This window comes from Xiphophorus hellerii, chromosome 8 (assembly GCF_003331165.1).
Source record: "Xiphophorus hellerii strain 12219 chromosome 8, Xiphophorus_hellerii-4.1, whole genome shotgun sequence".
Taxonomy (NCBI): Eukaryota; Metazoa; Chordata; class Actinopteri; order Cyprinodontiformes; family Poeciliidae; genus Xiphophorus; species Xiphophorus hellerii.
Window position 1 is genome coordinate 24,310,697 of NC_045679.1, and position 24,672 is coordinate 24,335,368.

A 24,672-nucleotide genomic window follows, 5' to 3' on the forward strand; every position below is an offset into this window, starting at 1 on the left:
TTTATTTATTTCCTTTTCTTTTTTTGGCAAAATAAATAAATAAATAAATAAATAAATAAATAAATAAAACACCACCACATTTTTTATTACCAGAATTTGATTTGGAAAAAAAAAAATCACTTTAGGCAACAAAAAAAAAAAAAAAAGAAGAGGTGACGATACTTTTGTGACCGATATCCGGATCTTCGGCGCACAAACAGTTAACTCCGGCTGAACCTCCCTGCTGTCTTGCCTTCGGACCTGTGGGCGGATCCACAAGGCGCCCCGTCAGTGTAAAAGTGGGATATTTGTAACTTACTCCGGCCAGCACAGGGGTCCAAACAGAGAGGGGGGGGTTGACCGTGCTGTCTGCTCGGTCAGTTTTTCTGTCAGTCTGTTAGCGCAGATATGTCTCGGATATTAAACCTCATTAGCGTTCAACTGCGCAAAGACGTCAGTGCGCGTGGAGGGATTCCACGGCTCCCCGCGAGGACCGTCTGCTGCACCGCAAGCAAACACGCAGAAGAAGGGTGAGACGAGTCCGCCTCCCTGGACTGCTTGGACCAAACACTTTACATCAAACCGGAACTACTTTGCTTATGTAATGAAAGTTTAGCTTGCATATAAACACTCAGAGCTAAATCTCACGCAACAAATGTCAACCAAACAGTTAAAACTAAACTTAAAGTCACTTCTCCAGCTGAAGCATGCAACACCTGAGCAATAGTGTACACGCTGCTGCTGCTGCTGCTGCATCTGTTCACCTGCAATCTGTGCCCTGCAACTTTTGCAGTGATGCCGCTTCGGCTTTGGGGAAGCGCTGGAAGGACACCGCAGACACCGTCATCATTGGCGGAGGATGCGTGGGGGCCAGCCTGGCCTATCACCTGGCCAAAGGCGGCGTGAAGGATGTGGTGCTGCTGGAGAAGTCTGAGCTGACGGCGGGCTCCACCTGGCACGCTGTACGTCCACTCTTAGTCCCAAATGATTTACTGAGAGGAAGCAGGCTGCTGGCAAATTCAGGAAGATGACAGCTGGGTTGGTTTGTGGTGAGAAGCATCATCCTAGGAGCTGTATGCCGTCACAGCAGGGCTGGTCCGAGGTTTAATGGGGCCCTGAACAGGATTTGATTCCGGGCCCTTCTTAACTACCATCAACCACAAAAATGTTATATATATATATATTTTATATAAAGTTTTGAAATAAAGTTTTTGAGCCTTTTTTATTTTATCTACTCGACAATAAACTAAGAAATGGCAATTTCACTGAAATCAACAAAATAGTTGGATTTGTATCAAAAACAGATCATTGCAGATACAAAACATAAAGACAGGCCTGTACACTTTCTAATTGTTTTGGGTTGATTCTTTTTTCTTTTTCTTTCTTATTTGTTCTGGTAGATTTGCTTTTGAGTAAAAATCGGCCAATAATTGCAGTTCCAGTTACTCCAAATTTAAGATGAATGCAAAAACTTTGATAAATGAGAATCCTTTGTTTTCACGTAATAGTTTTGAAATACAGACCCGATCGTTAGAGGTTTGGGTTTGCTAGCCTATGTTGCTATCTTGCTGAAAGTTAACTCTTTTTTGTGTGTATATGGTCATACATACCGCTAATTAAAAGCAGTCGCAATCAGACTGAATGGTTTACAACCCCAAAGCGACAAAAAGCGCAGAAGATGAACGTAGACATCATACGGCAGCGCTTTGTTTAAGGAGGTAATAATGGACGCTAGCCCTCTTTGAATTGATTTTAAAGTTTATTCAGCAATTGGAGCTGACAGTATCGTCATAAGAAGACAAAAGAAGATGATGAAAGAGGAAGCTAAGTGTTAGCACTGCTTCATTCAGCCATTGTTTACGTCCAGATTTTCTGAGTCTGGCTTCTTCTGGTCCAGAATTATGAAGCATCTCGGCCTGTCACGATAACAAATGCTGCTGGACGATAAATTGTCCCAGAAGTTATCGCGATAAACAGTAACATTGTTGATTAGAGACAATTTTCAAGTAATTTAACAGTAATAGTATAGTAATAATGCAAGAACACATTCTCAGTGATCAATAAATGTTTAAGTTCCAATGAACATTTAATAATGGAGCTGAAAGCTGTTTTAAATATCCAAAATAAATAAACAAAACAACAGAAATAGCAAATAAAATAAATGATGATGTCACTGTAAAAAAAAAACCTGTCCTTCAAAAAAACAAAAAAAAAGTCCTAGTTGAAACAAAAGCTTTTGATCATCCAGTTTTTGGATGATCAAAGAGAGAAACAATAAATCACACAAATGGAAATTATTGAGTTTGTTTTAATTTCTCATGCTATTAATTGATTTATTGATTATTGCGACAGGCCTACACGCGTCTCACGTCAACGCATTGAAAACTATTGGATACGCATCCGATACGGAAGTATGGAAGTGGCAGAAATCTGCTTTTTTTGGGAGGTGAAAAAAATCTGAATTGGACAGTTCAGACTGCCATGAATAAATCTTACATGGGCAAAGAATTGGGGTTTAGGTCGCATGCGCCTGCTGTGTGAACTTAGCCTTAGAAATGTAGTGATTCACGCAGAGTTTATGATTTCTTTTATTTAATGCTGCTGCAGAGCTGAAGCTGTCTGTTGTTCTTCCTCGACAGCCTGCTGAAGCGAGCGTCTGTTCGGCAGCTGCTCTTAACGTGAATCTGCAGTTATAACTTTCACACCAAACAGCTGCTGTGCTATAGGTTTTCAAGGCACTGGAGTTCCTGACCCACTTTGGAGCTGCCACTGCACCCGTATTCATTTACAAGCTTTCATTACGTTTTGACTTCCATAAGCTCTTGTGTGTGCCAAAAAATTCAAATATCACAAAAAAGTACATTCATTTCTGGAATTCGTTTCAAAAAGTGAAACGTCTATGTCATAGAGACGTATGGCACATAAAGTGATACACTTCTGGCTCTCATTGAAATTGAACTGCATCAATCAAGGGAGGGCCATGTCATTGCCAACGCAGATGGCTGTTCTGCTGTATCCAAGCATTTTAGGGGAAAGTTAAGTGGAAGGATTCTGAAGCAAAGCCACTTCAAGAGACTGCGTGAGTCCTAGAGGAGTGATGTTGACTGTGGCTCTATATATTTGTAACATCGTGGATTAATGGAGATATTTCCTGATAAATTCATGCTTTGTGGCTTTTGCATTAGTACAGTTGACTTCTGAGGTATGTGATATTCCTAGTTTAAAACGGATAGGAAGGATCAGCCTTTGTGTTTGCATTTCAGGCAGGTCTGACGACTTATTACCATCCAGGCATCAACCTGAAGAAAGTCCACTTTGACAGCATCAAACTCTACGAGACCCTGGAGGCGGAAACGGGACAGGTGACGCGCCTCGGCGTCGTCGTAATCGTTCCATGTTTTGAAACATCGCGCTCACGTCGCGTATTCTGTACCGTCTCTCCCTGCAGGCCGTGGGCTTCCACCAGCCCGGCAGCGTCCGCATCGCCGCCACAGCGGCCCGAGTGGACGAGATGAGGTACCAGATGACTCGGACGCACTGGCACGTGACGCCGCAGTACCTCATCGGACCGGAAAAAGTCCAAGAACTCTTCCCCCTGCTCAACATCGACAAGGTTTGTATGAGTCAGCGCCAGATCACACGGCGCTTATGTGATGAAATCAACTTTGGAGATTTTCTTTCGGTCTGTGTCCGTTCTTGTCTTTGGATCGTCATGTTGACCATTGTCTTTACACTCGCTTTCCAAGTTACTCTTGGGATAACACAGATACAATGGAAAAACTCAACTCCTCTAACACAAATCGATGGAATTTGAATGTTGCAATTTTCATAAAATTTACAATGTCACCAGAAAGTATCCACACCCCTCTCTTTTTCTACATCTAATTTTTACTTACAGACTTCTTTTTCTAATTTAAGTATAGCTTACTCTTAAATACCTACACAAAGTGGTTAATAATGACAAAATATGAATGATTTTGAGATATTTTTGTACATTTCTGAAAATGAATTGCCAACATTCAAACTGAAGTTGGTTCAAAAGTATTTCTTGAAGCATCTTTGGTGCATTTTGGTTTTATAAATCTGTTTTAATTGGAACAAACACCAATTTATAGACATCTTTGAAAAAAAAAAAAAGGCTGAATCAAAGGTGCTAAACGTACAGCCACAGTTATCGGCCAACCCTGGTACATTTGTGTCAAACGCCTTAAGATAAAGTAATCCTTTATTAAAGGATCATCATCTTAAAATCAAAATGTTGGGAAAACCCTTTTTAAAATTTGAATAGGAAATATTTGTTCTTAATACAATTCCTGATGGCCGACTTATTGGCAGCCTTTTAAGACAAACGTAACTGCGGCATATTTTGAGTTGGTTCTTTTTCAGTTGATCTGAATGTCCAGGAACTGGTATTTAATATTCCACGATTCCCTGTTTCCTTGGGATTCAAATCATTTCCTACTATAGTTTTACATTTAAGGTGACTTTATTCTTTTAGGTGCTGGCAGGTCTTTATACCCCCGGAGACGGCCACATCGACCCGTACTCTCTGACCATGTCTCTGGCTGCGGGAGCTCGCATGTACGGCGCCCAGATCTACAATCCGGCTCCAGTCGCCGGGCTCAGCCCGACAGCAGACGGGAAGTGGGACGTCCAGACTCCTCACGGGACCATTCGCGCAAATCGCATCGTGAACACAGCAGGTTTGTGCGTGCTGATGTCGATAATGAGGTTTTTGGAAATAACTGTTGTGCAAAAGAAGACAAAAATAAATAGAAAAACAGCATGAACAGTTGAAAGCTGTTTCATATTAAGAGCAGAATATATTTGACTCAACAGGGAAATATGACACTGGCAATTTTACCTTAACTTATGAATATCGATATGTATTGTTGGGATTTTATTTGGAACACCAACACGATGTTGTTCAGAAGTGTGAAGTTGAAATGCATTTGTAGACTGCAATCTAGCTTTAATTTTACTTTAGAGAAATGACCTCTTCTTCGCCGAGTGCCATTTCAGCCCGCATTATGTTTCACTGCTGATAATGACACTCTTTCACCATCTTCGTCCGGCATGCCTTTATGCATCAGCTGACACCGGAGGTCGCGCTAGACTTTTACGTTTCTGTCATTTTGACTGACGGCGTCCAAACGACAAAACTTCCGTCACATTGTATTTTCACCAGTCAGTTTTTAAATACCGACATTCGGTTTCGTTTTGATATTCAACGAGTTGAACAGAGAATCCACATGCCATCGCAGAGCAAGCAGATGAACACATGCAACTTTTTCTTTGCAGTGAAACCATCAACTTTGGCCCCTAGAACTACATAAGAACAATGAAGTTAAACGACTCCACTTGAATTATGAACACTTCACCTGCTGTGGTCTGAACACACAGCCTCACAGGTACTCTGTGTGGAAAGTTGAAAATGTCTGCGCATCTGCGCCAAAGTAGTCGGTGGCGTGAATTGCAATCTGTCGAAATGACGGACGGCTTTCACATTTTTCTGGGTTTTTTTTTTTTTTTTTGTCTAAAAAAACCCCAAAACGGTCAAATATGGAAAATATTCCGTTAATGCGAGCCGTGGTTGACTGGGACGTAGAACCGTGATGTTTATGCAGGTGTGGGATTGTATGAAGAGATAAAAGTGGCATTTTCAGTTAGCTCAAATATTGTGACCCAACCAATCAGAACCTTGCAAGGACATGACATCGTCACCTGGGCTTTCCCACGCTTCAGAAAGTTGTTAAAAAGAAATCATTTCTTAGATGAGTCAGGTATTCTGGTATCTAGTAACTGGCCTAAAACTAAGAAAACAAATTGTTCCTCTGCCAATTTATTTTAACAAAATGGCAACAAAATTAATTTGAGAAACAGATGGAGCGTTCCTACAGCAGCGCTAACACAGCAGAGCATCTTATCTGAAAACTCTCCACAGCAGGAGAACTTTGCCCACTCAGACCACAGCCTGCAGAGTTTGTACAAGACAACTTTGAGTTTAAACTGGGCCAGACCAGTTCTGGGGAGATCTTGTTTACAGCGTCTCATTTCGTCCCTCCTACCGCTGAGTGTTTTTTCAGCTCTGATTCAGGAATTTAGCTTCAGTCCATTATCCCCCTTCGGCACTTTTCTTCCCCGAGGAAGGTGTTGTGTAACTGAGCTGCATTTAGGTCCTGTAGCTTTTTGATTAGTCATCTTTTTGTTCTAGAGGCAATGTGGTTAAATATGGGAAATCAGCAGCACATGGCAAATTATAACGCAGCAACAACAGAACCCATATTGTGAGGATCTGTTGAAGTTTAGCACGGCTTCGCAGCCAATACAAAAAAAGCCAGCAGATCCCATTCCAGCCAATCGTGAAGGAGCAGAACATGCACACCTCCTGACATTATTTATTTATTTTTTTAGCTTTTTGCAACTGGATTTTTACATGCGTGACATTTTTTTCTTTTTTAATTAAGCTCAACTGCTTTAATTCATATTTTTGGCCTAACATTGTTTGCATGCTGCCTTTTTGTGTGTGTGGTGCACAGTGCTGGTTTTAGGAAATACAACGCCGAACTCGCTCTGACTTTGATTCTCATTGTTCTTCCACTCACCGTGGATTTCCATAGATTGAAAACAGATGCCGCTGCTTCCTAGGCAGCAGAAAACCTCGTGGAAAATCAGCCAGCTTTTCTTTTTTTTTTTTTTTCTTTTTCAAACATCTACAAAGGCTGAAAACATCTCCAGAAACAGAATAGGCTTTAGCTCTTTTTAAAATGCATTGTGGGTAGAGTTGAGATGAGAAGCACAGGAAGCTGTTTTTTTTTTTTCTTGCATAACGTGTAAGAAATTTCATGTTCCTCACCTCTTTCTCCAGATTCCCTTCATAGGCCCCTTAGATATGCATACCGGGTCCTCTTCCCTAGTGCACACCCTAAATAGAAACCTACAAACATGCTGGCAGAGATGGGTTTACAGCAGTCGTCATGGTAATGTTACGCATAATTTTTATTATTGTATCAGTTTTTTCCAGAATTAAACCTGTCCTCTTTTACGAGAGGGGAGCCGTCAACACGGAAAGTTCTGTACTGTTTCTGTACTCACCGTCAGTTTTGTGTATATTTCTCTTGCGAACAATTTTTTTTTTTTTTAATTACCTGGTACTGTAAAAATAATGTAGTTACTGACCTCAAGACATACGGTGCGTTTCGTTTCCCTCCGAAGTCGGGACTCGAAGCCGGGTTCGACGTCACATCCGAGGGGACGGCATTCCAGGTGACGGAATCGGTAGTCAGAATTTCAACATGGCGGCCAGAGGATAGACTTTTTTTATTGTCCGTTTTGACGGACAACAAAAAAGAAAAATCAGCCATGTATTATTTTTATCCGTCAAATTATAATCATATTAACATAGGTTTTTCAGCCTCATTTTTTATGCGGTTTAGTTAATATTCAGTTGAACCGTGAATCCAGATCCCATCACACATAAAGCAGATAAATGCATGTAACTTTTTCTCTATAGTGACAAAAACCACTGATTGTGGTCCCAATAACTTATAATAAATGAAATTAAACGACTCCACTTAAATGACGTTTCCCAGCTCAATTTGTTAACACCACAGGAGGAGCATGAGAAGTTTAATTCTTCGCAGCGGCCATTTTTAAATCCCAGCTGGTGCCTTGGTATGGCCATGGCTGCATTATGAATAAATCTTATGTACGTGTGATTTTATTTTTCACTTCCTATTTAATGGAAACGGCGCGATTGCGAAATGGTGTCTCTTCAACATTAGCAGAATATCGACAAAGGTTTGCGCACATGTGTAATGGAAACGCCGCTACTGTTTGGAGTTTTCCAGCCAGTCCTGGTGCCTACAAAAGTCCAAAAACATCTAGGCCATGTTCAGACAAACGAACCTTGAAACTCACCGCAAATTATGTTAAGGAGTTTCAGCTGCGGATAACTTGTTCAACTGAGCATCTTCTGTACTTTCAGCAATGCCTAATATTAGCGGCAAAGCCCAATTTCCTGCGACATTTTAAGCACACTGATTTGACTACTAAAAGTCTAAACTCATACACTGAGAGACAGATTAACACTGAGCACAGCCAGGCTTGCTCTGAGGGTTATTTTAGGTGAATGTGTTGATGCTCGTTATGCAATGAATTAGCCCTGTGTGCAAGTTTTTGGTAAACAGCCTTCTGTCCAGTTGAGCTGGTTGGAAATAACAGCACACGTTGAGGGCGTCTTGCAAAGAATTTGCTTTAAAAAAAAATGCAAGTATGATTACTTTTTCGTGATTGAACACATATTAGCAGTGCTTCAACTGGCTTCAGCTGCACTCTTCTGGTCTGGCAACTTGGCCTGGACTTCATTCACGGCACTAGCAAACTCCAAAACCCAGCTTATTTTGTTTTGTAGAAGTACATTTTTAATCCAAGTCATACTGTACTTCACATATAATCAGCAATAGCTCCTGTTTGCTTTATTTTTTTCCTTCTTGTAAATGGTTGGTGCAATGTATTGTACATTACATAAGGCGAGGGGTGGCAGTTTTATGACCCAAACTTATTCATCAATAAATAAATTTACTATATGTGCAGATTTCCTCATTTCTGCGTCGTCTATCCTCTATCTTTATTGTCAGAATTTTTTCAGACACATGCAAAGCTTTATTTCAGGTTTTAATTGTATTTTATGAACTAAACTGATGTTTACCATATCTTCAAAAGTTGTATTTCTTGCTGAGAGTTGGACGAAAACATTGCCAATGAGTGGAGAGGAAAACACTGAGAACGGGGATGACAATAAATCAGAATGTCATAAAAAAGTTGATTCATTTCAATAATTTAACAAAAAATGTGAAACTCATATAGAGCATTGCAGACAGAGCTATGGCTTGTGGATTTGGAACACTTTAACAGCTTCAAATACATAAATGTATACTTCCTGTCGCACTGTTTATGTTTTAAAAGGATTTTGGGCGCGTGAAGTGGGCCAGATGATTGGTTTCCAACACCCCACCATCCCTGTGCATCACCAGTACGTGGTGACGGCAACGGTACCAGAGGTGAAGGCTCTGAAGAAGGAGCTGGCCGTCATCAGGGACCTGGAGGGCTCCTACTATCTACGCCAGGAGAGAGACGGGCTGCTGTTTGGTCCGTATGAGAAGATGGAGAAAATGGTTCTTCAGGACTCCTGGGTTAGAGATGGAGTCCCACCAGGTCCGCAGCCCACGGATCATCCACATCCTAATTTGTCAACAACTTATTTTTGTCGGCAGGTTTGCATTTAACTTCGTCCTCTTATTATTGCTGCAGGTTTTGGGAAGGAGCTGTTTGAGTCGGACCTGGACAGAATAATGGAGCACATAGAGATGGCCATGGAGATGGTTCCCGTGCTGAAGAAAGCCGACATCATAAATGTCGTGTCTGGACCGATCACATACACCCCGGACCTGCTGCCCATGGTTGGACCACATCAGGGCGTCCGCAACTACTGGACTGCCATTGGCTTTGGGTGCGTTTTGAAGAAGGGCTTGTTTAGCTGAGTGGTGCAAAAAAAAAAAAAAAATCAGCAAAAGATAAAGGAAATCAGAGGCAGCTGTATGGAAACAACACGAGTCACGATTATATTAAATTTACACAATTATATACCGGCTTGAATACATATATATTAACTTCTAATCATTGGTTTATGGTCACTTAAAAATCCACATTTTGCACGTTTTGTGGGTCTATTTGGGTCTCAGCTGCTTCCTAAACCACCTGGTTGGTTGTGCAGGAGGCCCCAACTCTGCTTTTCAAAGATGTACATTTGTATAATTGTGCATCTCTTTGCAGCCATTTTCACATGCGTGTGTAAACGTTGAATTGGGGCTGCGGTGGGCGTGGCCAGCAGCAGCCTAGTTAGATTTAAAGTGACAAGAGGCCCTAAAACAGTTCAATCAAAACAGAGAGAACTGACCAGACTAAAATATTTAAGAATGATTTTATGTAAAAAATAAAAATAAAAAATGGAATGAACATGTTTTGTGTAGGCAGACCAATACTATTAGGCTTCATGGAAGCCTAATTGCATGTTTGGCATGATTCTGGTTCATATATGTGACCACTCTAGAGGTAACAAGGATGTTGCTTTTTAAGCATTGTTTAAAAGTTTTAAATAATCTTGAAGTGGGTGTTTTAAGAAGGACTTTCTCTACCTCCAAAGCCAGTTTTGATTGGTATTTGGGCGTCTTGTCCTATTGGAACAACCAATCAAGTTCAAGTTCTAACTGGGCATGGTGTTGATTTGAGGTGAGGTCAGTTGTTCTTCATTGATCTATCCACCTTGTGTGATGCACTAGTACCAGTAGTAGCAAAATAGCCCCACAGCATGATGCTCCCGCTATCACGCTTTACAGTTGTTACAATGTTTATAGGTTTGAAAGCCTCTCCTTGATTCCTCAGAGCATACCTTTATGTCACTGTGGCAAAATAGCTATAAAAGAATACAGTTCTTGTACTTGTGGAAAAACTGATTGATTCCAGTAAATGAACTTTGAACTTTGCTTGTGAAGGTATGGAGTTATCCACGCCGGCGGCATCGGTAAGTTCCTGAGCGACTGGATTAGGAACGGAGAGCCTCCATACGACCTGATTGAATGCGATCCCAACCGATACGGCAAATGGACGGATGTACCTTTCATGTGCGCCAAAGCGAGGGAGTCTTATGGCTTCAACAACGTGGGTAAGAAGAAAATAAAAGGCATCGCATTGTTTAGCTTTGTTGGAGGACTGTTATTAAGGCCATAGTGTTGGGTTTTTCCAGTCGGTTACCCCAAAGAGGAGCGGTTTGCCGGTCGGCCGACGTGCAGGACGAGCGGCGTTTATGAGCTGCTGAAGGACAAATGCTCCATGGGCTTCCACGCTGGCTGGGAGCAACCCCACTGGTTCTACAAACCCGGAGATGACACCGGATACAAGTATGGCGTTTCCTTAAAACTGCGATTTTCCTGTGATCTGAATAAAAAAAACCCTCATCGTTGGGTTATTTAGCCTTTTCAACCATTTTCAACAGCTAACACCGTTTGTTGTCTTCAGGGAAAGTCGTGATATAGTCCAGTCTCTCCAGGAAGTTGCGATGTTGCTATCTCAAGTTTTAATACACTTTCACTTATTCGCAAATTTTGCTTCAACTTGCAATTTTCAGTCATCTGCAAATCTGCTCGGCAACATCATCCTCCTTCCACTTTCTGTCGTCCTTTTTTGTCGTTTTCGCCACTAGTAACATTCGGGTGTTTATCACATAACTTGTGCGATGCGAAAGAAGTGTTTCCATTTCGAAAATGTAGAAAATTTATTTTCAAAATATCAAATTGCGCAATTTTACGATTGACAAAAACGCAGCTACTGACTTTTTGTGCTCCCCTCAGGCCCAGTTTCAGACGTACCAACTGGTTCGGACCTGTCGGGAGAGAGTGCAGACTGGTGATGGAGAAGGTGGGCGTGATCGACCTCACGCCTTTCGGGAAGTTCGTCGTGAAAGGGAAGGACTCGCTCAAGTTGCTCGACCGCCTGTTTGCCAACACCATGCCGAAGGTAAAGCACGAGCGTAGCCTGCTGCAAAAAGTCACCCAGCTGGGTGATTCCACTGTCAGTCAAATAGGCTGTTTTCCAATGTACCGTCTGTCCCAGGTCGGCCAGACTAACATCAGCCACATGCTGACACCTGCTGGGAGAGTTTTTGCCGAGGTCACCATCACCCAGCTGACGCCGGGAGAGTTCCTGCTCATCACAGGCTCGGGCTCTGAGCTCCATGACCTCAGGTGAGAAAGGGCTAGAATCTAGGGCTAGACGATATGCCTGAAAAACTGATGTAAACGTTTCATATCAGTCCATATCATAAACTACTATGTTTTTGGTTTTAAATATCTAAAATACTGCCGTGATCCTTCCAGTTTTATCTGCAATTTTCTCTCCATCTGTTGTACTCATTTTCTCCTTCTACTCCATGCCATTGTTTTTTTTAATTATTCATTTTAAGCAGTTGTGAGGCATGGTGGCGAAACTCGAAACTCCTGCTACACAAGTTACTCAACAGCAGGGACGCCTGGTATAAGTGGGCTAGAAGGGCTAAGCCCTCCCTGACATTTACAATAAAGTTGTTAAAATAAACAACTTAAAAATAACTACTTAAAAATAAATGCATTTTATAAATAATGTATCACATTTTGTAAAATTTTCAACACACCTGGTGTCAAACCGCCTGGGGAAAACCCCGGGGTCTTTCTGAAGGGCTAATTAATGACAGACCCATTCAGCGTCACTGTCTGTCACGGCTCAGAATGATTGACAGGCGTTTAGCCACGCCCCCTCGGTTTGCGGCTCATTGAGGTTAATTTTGGTCGGCGCAGGACCAGCTCGCAGGATTCATCCAATCAGGATGGACTTTCCTCGAGCTAGAGTGTGTGTGGGCGTGGTTTGGCGTAGACTGAGAAGGAGCGATGGCGAGCAATATTAGCATAAACGAGGTGGATTATTTTACCTTTTTGCGTCCCAGAAAAATCGATGGAGTGAGTTTCTCTTTAAATGAGGTAGGTCTCATTTAAAAACATATTGTATCTTGTTTCATTTTATCAGTGTGATTGTGTCCAGTGTTGGGGAATTAATGCCGGGGAATTAATTTGGACAACTGCAGAAGCTCTATGTAATTGGTCTTTGGTATGTTTCCATGGTTGTTTTTTTATGGTTGTCTATAGAAGATTTTCTCCTTATTTTTCAAATTGGATGGGTCTCCATTGAAATAAAAAAAAAGAAAAAAATTATTAAAAAGAGAATATATATATGTAAGTCCACCCTTCAAATATCACCACCAGCTGCCACTGCTCAACAGCTTGTTGCTAGGTAACCGTAGAGTGAGTGAGTTAGTTGATGTCGCCCACCTAGCTTAGCTGACTGTGAGAGGTTGAGTGGCCCAAGCCTTTTTTCTGCCTACATCCCCCAGAATGCTGTGCGGTTCTGGATCTGAGTTCAGTGAAATTGTACTTAGTCACACTTCCGGGAACTTTGTAGTTGCCAGCCATCTTTGTGGGCCGTTGCTAAGGAGTTGCTATGACAACAGTAAACAAGCCACAAGCTTAGAACTAGCTCTCGCCTCATCCCTGTCTAACTTATAAACAATATAAGAACATTGCAACTACTACTCGATTATGATTTGAGTACTCTGCCCACCTCTGTGTAATATTAGGCTAACTAGCAAAATTAGCTTGCTTCGCTTTGCCGAACTAGCAAAATTAGCTTAGCTAATGTAGTTTTTATCTGCAAGCTAAGACGGATATGCAGCCTACTTTTCTGTCAGTCAGTTTCTCTTTTGTTCTTTTAAATAAAGTTTCTTCCTTTGTGAAAGAAAGAAACTATCTGAACAGTCAAACTCGTTTTTGCTGTGAGCACGGAAAAAAAAAACAACAGAATCCCTTTTTTTCGACCAGGTGGCAGGTGGGGCACAGAAACAGGTAGGGGAAGGAGGTTACGCCTGGACTTTTGAACCATGTCCTTTGTTTCTTACTAAACAGTCGAATTCATTTTTGCTGTAAGCATGTGAAAAATACTATAACCTTTCCAGCAACTGGTGCAGGCGGGGGAGGGGTAGTGCAATGAAACTTTTTTTTTTTTCAATCTTTTTTTATTTTGAAAGGTAGCATTTTAGAAGCAGAAACTTGTCTCATGCACGTCCTCTACTCGGTGTTCGCAGAAACGTTTTTAGCTCTCAGCAGCTAAAGCTCAAGCCTTGCTGGATAACTTCTCTCACAGTCTTTTTTTCTAACTGCTGAAATTTAAAACCTCCCAGCAGCTGTCGGTACTACACTCCTCCTTTTGCTCCGGTTGGAAGCCGCAGCGCATTAAGACATTCCTACCCAGTCCACTTTCAAAACGCAGGGGAACATTAGCGGCTATGCAGCGACCTCCAATGCTTGCAGTGGAGATGCATGGTTCATGGTGCCAGCCTTGTATTTAAAGATCCATATTTTTGACCAAAAAAAAAAAAAGTTAAAATATGCAAAAAATAAACAGTTTTTTTTTGTTTTTTTAAAGTTTGTTTTCCTGCTTTTGGTGTGAACTGGGCTCAGGTGGATGGAAGCAGAAGCTGCAGAGGGCGGATACGACGTGGACATCAGGAACGTGACGGACGACGTCGGCGTGCTGGGAATTGCGGGACCGAATTCGCGGAAGGTTCTCCAGAAGCTGACAGACAAGGACATGAGCGACGCCGGGTTCAAGTTTCTCCACTGCAAGCACATTCAGCTGGCTGGCGTCCCGGTCAGGGCCATCAGGATCTCCTACACCGGTAGAGGACACACTTCCATTTATTCATTCATAAAAAATAAAAAGAGAAAAAAAAAAAACAAAGTACGGTCAGAGGAATCCACACTCTACTGTTCCAGAGTTCGGAGCTGCTTGTAGATGTTCGGTGTCTCCATGTGTAGGTGAACTGGGCTGGGAGCTGTACATGGACCAGAAGAACTTGGCGGCGGCGTACCAGGCCATGATGGCAGCGGGAAAAGACGAGGGCATCGACAATTTCGGCACCTATGCCATGGCCTCGCTCAGACTGGAGAAGGGCTTCAGGGGCTGGGGAGCGGAGGTGCACAAACTGACATAAAATACAGATGAACGTCACCAAACTCACACTGCATGGAACGATTTCTCTACCTGTGTTTAAAAGTTACCATTTCGCGATCCCTGCACACTTATATATACCACATTCCCTGCAGTGCAGTTGTTCAATTTACTGCTTGTCTGTGTTGAGAAATATTGATCATTTCCAGATCATCATTTTAGTTAAGACCACAAAGTTAAAGTCTTCTCTCATTGGACAAATTGTCTTTTCTACATCTTTGCTGCGTTTCCTATGTTGCTTTCAATGCCAGAAACGTGAGATAGTTTTGCAAAGTGCTGCACATGTTTTGCTCTTTTATGAATAAAAACATTTTGTCTTTTCAGATGAACTGTGACACGAATCCTCTGGAAGCTGGGCTGGACCATTTCATTAAACAGAACAAGGTAAGTGCGGTCGTTTTAAGCAGGAGAGACGTTTGTATTTAAGCATCTATCACATGACTTGCGGTAAATCTTTGGTCTGCGAACAGCCGGCCGACTTTATCGGCAAAGCGGCGCTTCAGGAGGTCAAAGCCAAAGGCCTGAAGAGGAAGCTGTCCTACCTCTCTGTGAGGACGGACGACGTCGACCCGGAGGGCAACGAGACCATCTGGCTCGACGGCAAGGTCGGAAACGATAAAATCACAAACGGCTCGTTGTAATATTATGTAATAACACCACGATATGTAGCCGTGTAATGAAATCGGGCTTCAAAATGCAATAAGACATGAAAACTGCATCATATAGTAATTCATAAAAATGTAGCAAAATCCTTGAATGCATTTTGTAATACTTCCTGCCACATTGTTTAGTAAAGTTATTACATTTTCTGCCGATTATTACAAAATGCAGAAGTAGTGCGTTTTGAGTAACTTGTCCTGTATTCTAGAAAAAACCATACAATGTTAGAGAGAGGAACAAGACTGTGAATAACATTTAAACTGTGTATCCATTGTGATGGTGAAAATACACCACAGGAGTAAATTTCTGCCAAGAGCGAAATCTGAAATTTTATAGAAAAAAAAAAAAACAAGGAAATGTTTGAGTTTGAAAAGTAAACAAATTGAGAAAAAAAATTCCGAAATTTTCAAGAAAAACCTCGGAAATTTCTGAGTTTGACAAGTTGTAAATTTGATAGGCAAAAAAACAAAACAAAAAAAAATCAAATTTTGGGATTAATTTCAGAAATTTGCTAGATTTCACAAAGTGCGTGTGTGTGAGGGGGGGATTTTTATTATTACTCATTAATTTTTCTTATTTGAGGTCCAGTAAGCTGAACTCCTCTTCCTCCTCAGGTGGTGGGCAACACCACGTCCGGAGCCTACAGCTACAGCAGCCAGCAGAGCCTGGCGTTCGGCTACCTGCCCCTGGAGCTGTGCTCTGTGGGCCAGCAGGTGGAGGTGGAGCTGCTGGGGAAGAAGTTCCCCGCCACGGTGATCCAGGAGCCCCTCGTCCTCACCGAGCCCACGCGGACCCGGCTCGCTAAGAAAGCGAAGGCCAAAGCATGAGCAGCCGTCGACATCAAAGACCGGTTCAAAAAAATCCTGCTGTGAATGAAAGACAAGAATGAAGGGAGGAAAAAAATAAATAAATAAATGTGGTCCACATGCTGAACTGTTTGCAGATCAGGGGACAGTTTAGATAAAAACAAAAAAAAAGAAAAACCTCCTGTGTCCTGACAAGATGAAGGAAACAAATTGTTTGGATGCCATGGGAAGTCTTCCACAATGTGTGTGTGTGTGTGTGTTTGTGTGTGTGTGAGGGGGAGTAATTACCTTTTTTCTGATTCCATGAAAGGAAGATCAGTGTTTACAGGTCAGATGTTCCCGTGTGATAACTGGAACAGAGCGTGGAGCCGCCAAGAAATAACCAGAAGAAAAGTTGTTTCCTTAAATGTAAAAATATATATCGTTTTGTAAATCATTTTTGTGTGACTAAGGCAATTAAAATTGTGTAAATAGTACATCGTCAGCATCCCGTTCAGTTCAGTTATGTAGGCCTTAAGCTATAAACTATACTGCTAATTAATTACATAGCACATGACCCATATGAAACTGAAGATACTTAAAATATTTTTTAAAAATCATAAAAAATGGATTTATCAGGCCAAAATGTACCATTATGGTTTAATTAAATAAATATGTTTGTCACAATTTAAGTCAAACTGGAAACATACATTCAGAAAGTAATTGTATCTATTATAAAGTCAGATGTCCAATACTGTAATAAATTAAATACATAACTAATTATGTATTTATTACATCATTATGAATCCAAGCGTTTATTTAAAGCAGGGGTCCCCAAACTTTCTCCTGTGAGGGCCACATAACTTGTCCCTTCTCTGATGGGGGCCCGGGGTCAGTTTGTAACAGAAAAAGTGTGACGATTGTAAGAGTGCTAAACATAAAAATGTATTGTTTTTCAGAAAGCACAATCAAATAACCTTTTCTGGATTCTTCAGAGAACAAAAGTTAGGAAATAACACTATTTATGAAATAAATAATAACCAAATAACACTGGGTTCTCCACATAAAAAAAAGGGTTAGGGTCAATTATATGCATGTATAAAATAGTTACTAACTAGTAGTTAATAATAAATAAAGTTCATTACTAACATTTATTTTATTGCAAAAGTCCAACTTATCAAATAAAAATGCACATATATGAAAATACTCTGGTATTGTTCAGGGGGCCGGACCAAATGTGGAGGCGAGCCGCATCTGGCCCGCGGGCCGTAGTTTGGGGACCACTGATCTATACAGTCTAGTAGAATAATTTCACACTGATTTTGAGTTGTGGGGCACACGATTTGGAAGCTATAGAAGAAAACATAATTTAATATTAAAATGATTTATCCATCCTAGTGGGGTCGGGAGGTGCTGGTCCCTATGTCCAACTAACGTTCCTGACGAGCGGCGGAATACACCCTGGACAGGTCGCCAGTCTGTCACTTAAAATTTTAATAGAGGATAGTGTGCCTCGTGTAATAGCATGAATTACCGCTTTTTTTTTGTATCAGTTGGTCACAAGTCATTTATTTACAGGAGTGTTTGGTTCGGAAATTTACGGTCCCAATGTAAACCTCCGAGCGCTTGAGGAGGGAGCGGTAGAGAACAGCTGGCCGGAATTAGCGTTCATAAATCGGATCAACCTTGAGCTAAACGCTCCTTACTCCGCGGAGCGCGAATATTCAATATCCAACTTGAAACAACTTCACTGCGGTCGGTAGCACAATGAAAACGCCGGAAAAAGTTTGTTTTGGTATGTGGTCATACAAGATGGCGCCCAGCGACGTAAACGTCACACGCAGTGACGTCAGTTCCAAAGCTCCATTACGTGTTTCTGTTACCCCCTCCTCACCTTTCACTCGCACGCCGCCTCCAAGACATGCGCAGTGGATTTCTTTGAACGGCAGAAGTTTGTCTAATCGTCAGTAATAGAATTGCGCAGCATAAATCATAAGAAATCCGACAGCTAATTCAGCAGCGCTTCGCTTTCACAGACGGTGGGGACCAGATTTAACTTGTTTCGTCACTTAGAAAAGAAGCTCAAAGAAAGGTAAGCTCCGTTAACGTGATGTTGGCAAAGCTAGCTGTACAGAGACACATAAGCATTTACGATGTAAAAAAGAGTCACTCATTGCTGAATTATTGTGCAGAGGTGTTAACTAACGTGTCGCATATGTGGGACAACACGGTGTCCAAAAGTCAGCAATATAGTGAGGAGACATTCACGAACGATCCGAGTCTCCTGAACTTCTCTTTACTAAGAAGAAAGGACTGGAGCCTCACTGAGAGCCGTTCTTTGCTCTTGTAATGCTCAGCGTACACGTACTATTATTATTTTATTTATTTATATACATTAATATTTATTTAATTAGCAAATAAATAAAACACAAGAACGAAAGAGCACGCAGAGCATGCGCATTGCTCATTGATTGTTTTCGTTCAACGTGGCGCGCTTTCGTTCAAAATGGCTGCCTGGCTTCATGCAGTGGGAAAGAGGGTGAGAACAGTCATGGTGAGCGCCTTGTGCTTGGTTACTTCTTGCTTGTTGCTCTTTGGTCAGTGTTCGTAGTTGTTTTTTTTCCCCCTCCAGGAGGTCTTTTTTTTTTGTGGGCTCTAGAGTCTGGCAGAACCGTGCATGGTAAAAAGCTCAGGCACGTTCTTCCCTTAGAACAACGGGAAGAGCTCATTCATTTTTAGCTCACAGAAAAAGCACCAAATTAACAAAAGTAAACTGAGTGACCAATAAGATTTAGCCTTTTGCGCTACGTACAAGATGCTTTGACGCAGATTTTTTTTTCTCCACAATTTTGTTAATAGTAAAGAGGATTAGATAATAAAACATACAATAACTATTCTTTTCTTTTTTATGCAAAGGAATATGTCAAGGTACTCATACAGCCGTGCAGCTGCAGGTGCTACTGGAATAATCCAAACTCTCAGTCACTTGTAGGCAATTTAGAATCACACAGAAAAGCTCCAAAGGGAATCAAACTTTAAACTCTGAACTAAGAACTTTTGGTCACATAAAAGCAATTAACCATAGCTGCCCTTACTGATAACTATGTGAGTAGTCCCTAACATTAATATGATTAGACCGCATGTAATTATATATATGTATATGTATTATTGTTATAAAGGCTGAGCCAAGAAAATTTATGTATGTATCAAACAAGTAGCCCTTCGTGTTACTCTGTACCCGTGAAGTAGCTCCCAGTCTCAAAAAGGTTGGTGACCCCTGCGTTAGAATGACATGCGTTGACCGGTGCCTTGCCTTTGACTCCCTACACCAAACTGTTTTGGTCAATGCACCAATTCAGGGGGACGTGATTGTGACACTAAACCACCTCTGACCCCTAAACCTAACCATTACATATCGAACCCTAATCTTAACCAAAACTCAATTCACACCTTAGTCCTAAACCTAACCCCTATCCCCAAAACAGCAATTCCCCTTGTGGGGACCACAAGGAGCTGTGGGTCCCCACAACGTCTCAATGTGTCCAGAAAATGGTCCCCACAAGGTTTTAAATACATGTTACACACACACGCATTTCGATTTCTAACACAAGTAACACAACTGTAAGACATGTACTGTGGCACGCTCTTGGCAGCCTACATGCCACATAAATTACGGCATATGTACTTGTGTGAGGTCGAGGTATCAGAAGGCTCGTACCTATAAAGCCGGACACATTGCCTGCGTGTTTAGCCATGTTAATCTCCAGCACATAGTTTGCATGGCTGCTGTAACCGAGTAAGTCTGCCACCTTTGCCCTTAGTTGGATTAGCTGTTCAAGAATCGCCGTGTTCACCTGGGGGAAAGTAGAAAGCAAAAAAAAAACAAAACAAAAAAAAAATACCTGAATCATGTTGTCAGAAACGACTAATCTAACAAAAAAAAATTAAGATTTGAAAGTTTAAAGCTATTTATAGTGTTTGAACAGAACCCCTGAATTATCTTTTTAAGGAAGAGAATGGGGTTGTTGGCAAGTGGAATTACTCACCTGTTTACACCTGCTGTGGAAAGCTGTTTCCATCTTCCTCCGGGTCTCAGGATTGTGGCACCTCTTCATCAGGGGGTGGTAGTGGGGATATTCCAGCGTCACCTTGTACTTCCCCTCGGCTGTCCTCTCCAGACCATTGAGATAGATTTCAGTGAGGCCTCCTTCGCCAGGTGAACAAAGTGAGAATGAATGTCTTGCGCTTCTTCGCATGAGGCACTGATTAATGCAAGCAGGCTTTTACCCAGTTCATGCTCGGAAAAAACAAGAAATGTATTGTCCTCATTCAGATTCCTGTTGAATTCTATGGAGAGGTCACTGATAAGCTTGGAGGTTTTTTTTACTTCCTAAGGAAAATTGAAGAAAGACATTTTTTATACCAAAATTTGAGACAATCAATAAAAACATAACTACAGACTATTTAAAGACAATCTCTCACAGAAAAAACAAAGGAGATAGCATAACATACACCAAACAAGGCAAAATATAAGAAAACCTTTTGTAGTATATTTAGATCTGAGACCGAATGTCGAGGAACCCCATTTATGAAGGCGGTGCAGTACAAAGCTCGTAACCTAATCTCCTTATTCTCAGTATCCAGGAGGAAGCACCAACTTCCCACTGACTGCACTTCCATAAAAATAACCAATAGCTTGTCCAGGATAATGCACAGAGTTTCATCAATCATACCTTAAATTGTCCTACAATTAGTGCTGTGGTACAATAAATGTTAGAATAAATGTTCATCGTTAGTATCTGTGAGATTACCTGCTGTATCTCTTTAGACAGATGCAGTCCTTTCCTCTGGCCCAGTGTAACCAGTCTGTCTAAGAATCTCTTTTCTTCAGTTGAAGGATTGTCTTGAAACTTTTTCTGCCAAAACACACATCACACAAAACATCTTATTGGTGGATTTGAGGCCATTCTAAAAGAAAAAGAAAACAAAAAAACAAAAAAAACGTTCAGTAGCACTAGACATCACTGACTATATGAAACAATTATTTTCCATCCAAGGATTAATCAGAAGTAAAAAAAGGGGAGGCAGTATCCCAATTGATGATCCATGAGATGTTTTGTTGTATTTTCTAGTAACAACATGTACCTGCAAGGACATCATACGCTTGAACACGTCTTCCCTCATGCTAATCTCCACGTCAAATTCAGATAGTTTCTTGTCTGCCTCTGTGCTCGCCGATCGAACCTCCTTGTTGGGACAGACATACTGAGGGAAGTCAAGAACGTGGCGGGATGCTAGGAAACACAAAGGAACCACTGAGAACTTCAAGCATTTGCATACCATATAAAACATAAGCAAGGGAAAATCCACTACACACAACAGAGCAGTCCAGAAGATCTTTTTGAAACGAACAAAACAGCCTTTTTTTCCCTTTAAGTTTAATTTTAACTACCTTTGAAACTGTCGCCCTAAAATATGGCGCATGAGCACCTGCATCAACTGTGATGCCCAAAAGTTCCACTTCCTTTCATGAATTTTTTATTTTTTTAAATAATTGTATTTGTATGTGTGTATCTGAAGGCCTGACTGTGCCCCTAAACAATAAATTAAAAGTAGCAAGAATATTATCTTGTATCATTTTATGTGTAAACTTACTCAAGAAAACTCAATGTTTAGTTTGTGCTGAACAGGCTCTCACTCTCCACTAGAGACCGCTGTAAGCTCATTATGTAGAGCCAAAAGCCGTGAAAGGCTTCATTAATTTCAACCATACAGCTGTATTCAATGTATTCAAATGTAAATCCAATGGCTTGAATAGCAGCCATTGGGTATAACAGCTATGCTAATGTTTAAACATCTTTGTAAGGAGGAGAGTGCTTTACTTTAAACGACTTTCAACCTTCAGGCTTTCTATTGGCTATAAGCATGTCATGTGACCAGAAACAAAGCAAATCGGTTTCTTTTTCACCCAAGCTTTTAGTTTGATTTGGCTCATTCGTCTTTATTTTCCACTCCAAACCAACATCAGCGATTTACAAACAACAATTTCTATTCACGCTAATTGTTTTGTGAGTGATAAAATTTTAAAGTTTCTAAACCGTGAGTCGGAATGGGGTGGATCAGATTTATATGTTTTCCTCCCCAGTTATGTGGTATCGCTTCTCGGCCTTTTGGCTAAGATCAAGTGTAGTATCTGTTCTTATCAGTTTAATATCTGATACGTCCCCTACCCGGGGACCATATATTAAATTGATTTTTGGAACAGGGAGATGGAATAGGGGCTTGCTCCGTCCACTCCACGCATCGACCTGGTATTGCAGTACCTCCAGGAACGGTGCACCCCCCTTCAATGTTGAATGAAAATAAACAAATGCTGCAAGTGAATTTGCAGGTTTATCCTTGCCCTTATGAAGTTTTGGATTTAAAAACTACAACTTTTTTTGCTGCCAGCTTAAGTCCATCTTAGTTTCTATGTAGTAGAACAAGGTTTCCCGTTAAAATAAATGCACATGGAGGTGCTGTGGTGGCGCAGGGGTTAAGCACAACCAACGTAAGGAGGCCTTAGTCCTCGACGTGGCCAGGTTTGAATCCCGGCCTGATGACCTTTCCCGCATGTCTTCCCTCTTTCTCGTTACCCACTTTTTTGTCCTAGCACTTTCAAATTGAGGCCACTAGAACCAAAAAACCCCTAAATAAAATAAATGCACAGAACATCGCAAAAGAATTGGTATCCCTTGAACGTTTCCCCAATTTTTTGTCTTATAGCCACAACCCTCAAGGAGTATGTTGTTGGCCTTTGACGGAATAGAAGTAGCGTGAAATTGTGGCCGTCGACATTTTTTCGTAAACAGGAATTTTTAAGTCTTACCAAATTATCCCAGTGAAGGTTCACCAGTGAAGGACGGCTCGATTCCTGATTTTTTTCCCAGTCTTGGCCTCTGTCTCGGATTGTTAGGTCTTGGTCTTGTTCGACAAATTGGGCAAAGACCGGTCTGAGACTCAACAGTTTCCGTAGCTACAACCCAGTAGCTTGCCATCATCAGCATGTGAATTTTCCCTTTGGTATTTCAATTTGAGACATAAAGGGCAATATCAATAAAATAGATTATTATTAAAACAGTGATCAGAGAACGACTGCGTCCCACCATCTCAGAAAAATATACGGTATTATCATTGCTAATGACAGTGAAATCTTGTTGCATGTGAATGTTCATAACCCCAGAAAGTGATCAAATTGCATAATATTGAGTGATTGACTAATAATTGTAATCATATGTTAATGTGACAAGCTTAGCTGAACTCAGTTCCTTAAAGAAGACTGGGATATAGCAGCAGGTTGCAGTCATTAAACACCTGAAGGCAAAGATAAATGTGTCTTGAGCATCTAGCAGTAGTTGACACACAAGTGGAAAGAACATGATATGGTTTCCCAAGCGATACGTCACTATATTCCTGACTAGTTGGCAAGTTAAACTAGGAGTGTACGCTCCAAGCCTGAATGCTTGACCCACATTTTTAGAGGATCTAGTGGCTCTGGTGTGGTTTCATGAGAATGTCTTGATCTGATTTTACTCCAGACTACCCACTGTAGTCTGCAGACAATGTGAAATTAAGGCCCGGTCAATTAACCGGATACACAATTGACTCTGGACTTTAACGGTCAATAGCCCTTAGAGCGCATAAGAAGCTCTAACCATCCTCCTTCCATTTTTGAGCTCAAAACCTTGCATGATGTGTTTGTTGTAGTTTACCAAAATTAGTCATCAAGTATGACTAATTAGGGCAAAAGGAGCTCCAAATCAGCAAACAACCCAAAAATGACTATTTTCATTCGTCTTCCACACTTCTTTTTTTAATACATGTGATCAAGCAACATTGAAGACCAAAGAACACATCAGACAAGTCAAGGAGAGAGTTTAATTTAGGTTTAGTTTATAAGACATGCATCAAAAGCTTTCAGTCTCTTACACAGCACTGTGCGTTCTACCATTCAATGATAGAAAAAGTATGACACAACTGCAAACATACAGAATAAGCCAAGATGTCAATGTTGGCCAACTTATATTTATATATGTTAAAAGATTAGGGCTACATCTAACGATTATTGTAGTTCGATTAATATTGATTAATACCGATTATTATGACGATTAATCGAACAAAAAAAAACCTTGAAACAATTTGCAGATTTTCCAGTGAAGTCTTTTATAAAATCTTAACCCTAAACAATATTTCAGCTCCTCTTTTAAATAAGAATATAAACATTTTACTGCCTAAAGTTCAATAACAGGATTCCTTTAGTGAACGCTTGACCATTTGTAGCAAAGAATGCATGTGTGGCTAAATAAAAAAAAAAATACTAACATCAACATGTGAAAAGGGTCCTGAGATGATCTGTTGATTATTTTTTGATTACAAATGAATAATTGTATAGCAAAAGCTGCTTAATATGAGATTCTTATTATCATTTTAACAGAATTTGAACCGGGGATAGCTAAAACTAGGCCACTTGAGGAGTTTTGGGTCGAACATATTTACAGAGAATTTAACTAAAATAATCTCAAATCCAAAATGTGTACAACTTTGACTTAATTACTGG

At 40.9% G+C, this 24,672-nt stretch overlaps 1 protein-coding gene, 1 long non-coding RNA gene and 1 other non-coding gene across 4 annotated transcripts; 2 read left to right on the top strand and 1 right to left on the bottom strand.

Moving 5' to 3' along the window:
- Positions 1 to 387: 387 nt before the first annotated feature.
- On the top strand, positions 388 to 16,573 carry dmgdh (dimethylglycine dehydrogenase). 2 transcript variants are annotated; one of them, XM_032570792.1, is made up of 16 exons: positions 388 to 509; positions 773 to 941; positions 3,243 to 3,341; positions 3,428 to 3,592; positions 4,478 to 4,682; positions 8,947 to 9,195; positions 9,292 to 9,490; positions 10,533 to 10,702; positions 10,784 to 10,937; positions 11,388 to 11,553; positions 11,650 to 11,780; positions 14,082 to 14,299; positions 14,439 to 14,596; positions 14,956 to 15,015; positions 15,102 to 15,236; positions 15,906 to 16,573. In XM_032570792.1, the coding sequence occupies exons 1-16, from the start codon at positions 388 to 390 to the stop codon at positions 16,116 to 16,118; spliced, it is 2,613 nt and encodes an 870-aa protein (XP_032426683.1). In that variant the 3' UTR covers positions 16,119 to 16,573. The 2 variants fall into 2 exon arrangements, with proteins under 2 accessions (XP_032426683.1, XP_032426684.1); XM_032570793.1 differs by lacking the exon at positions 773 to 941 and having other exon boundaries at positions 402 to 509.
- A 2,737-nt stretch (positions 16,574 to 19,310) lies between these two features.
- On the bottom strand, positions 19,311 to 22,236 carry LOC116723865 (uncharacterized). Its single transcript, XR_004340059.1, has 4 exons — positions 21,222 to 22,236; positions 20,888 to 20,992; positions 20,123 to 20,466; positions 19,311 to 19,930 (listed from the first exon to the last, which is right to left on the bottom strand). It is a non-coding gene; the product is annotated as an uncharacterized LOC116723865 (long non-coding RNA).
- Positions 22,231 to 22,421, top strand: LOC116725123 (U2 spliceosomal RNA). The gene has a single exon (XR_004340329.1). It is a non-coding gene; the product is annotated as a U2 spliceosomal RNA (small nuclear RNA).
- The last annotated feature ends 2,251 nt before the right edge of the window (positions 22,422 to 24,672 follow it).

Bases quoted from the DNA above. Each gene is read 5' to 3' on its own strand.
- dmgdh (XM_032570792.1), top strand. From the start codon at position 388: ATGTCTCGGATATTAAACCTCATTAGCGTTCAACTGCGCAAAGACGTC. The intron at 3,342-3,427 runs GTGACGCGCCTC...CTCTCCCTGCAG, and splicing joins TGGAGGCGGAAACGGGACAG to GCCGTGGGCTTCCACCAGCC. The intron at 10,938-11,387 runs GTATGGCGTTTC...TGCTCCCCTCAG, and splicing joins GGAGATGACACCGGATACAA to GCCCAGTTTCAGACGTACCA.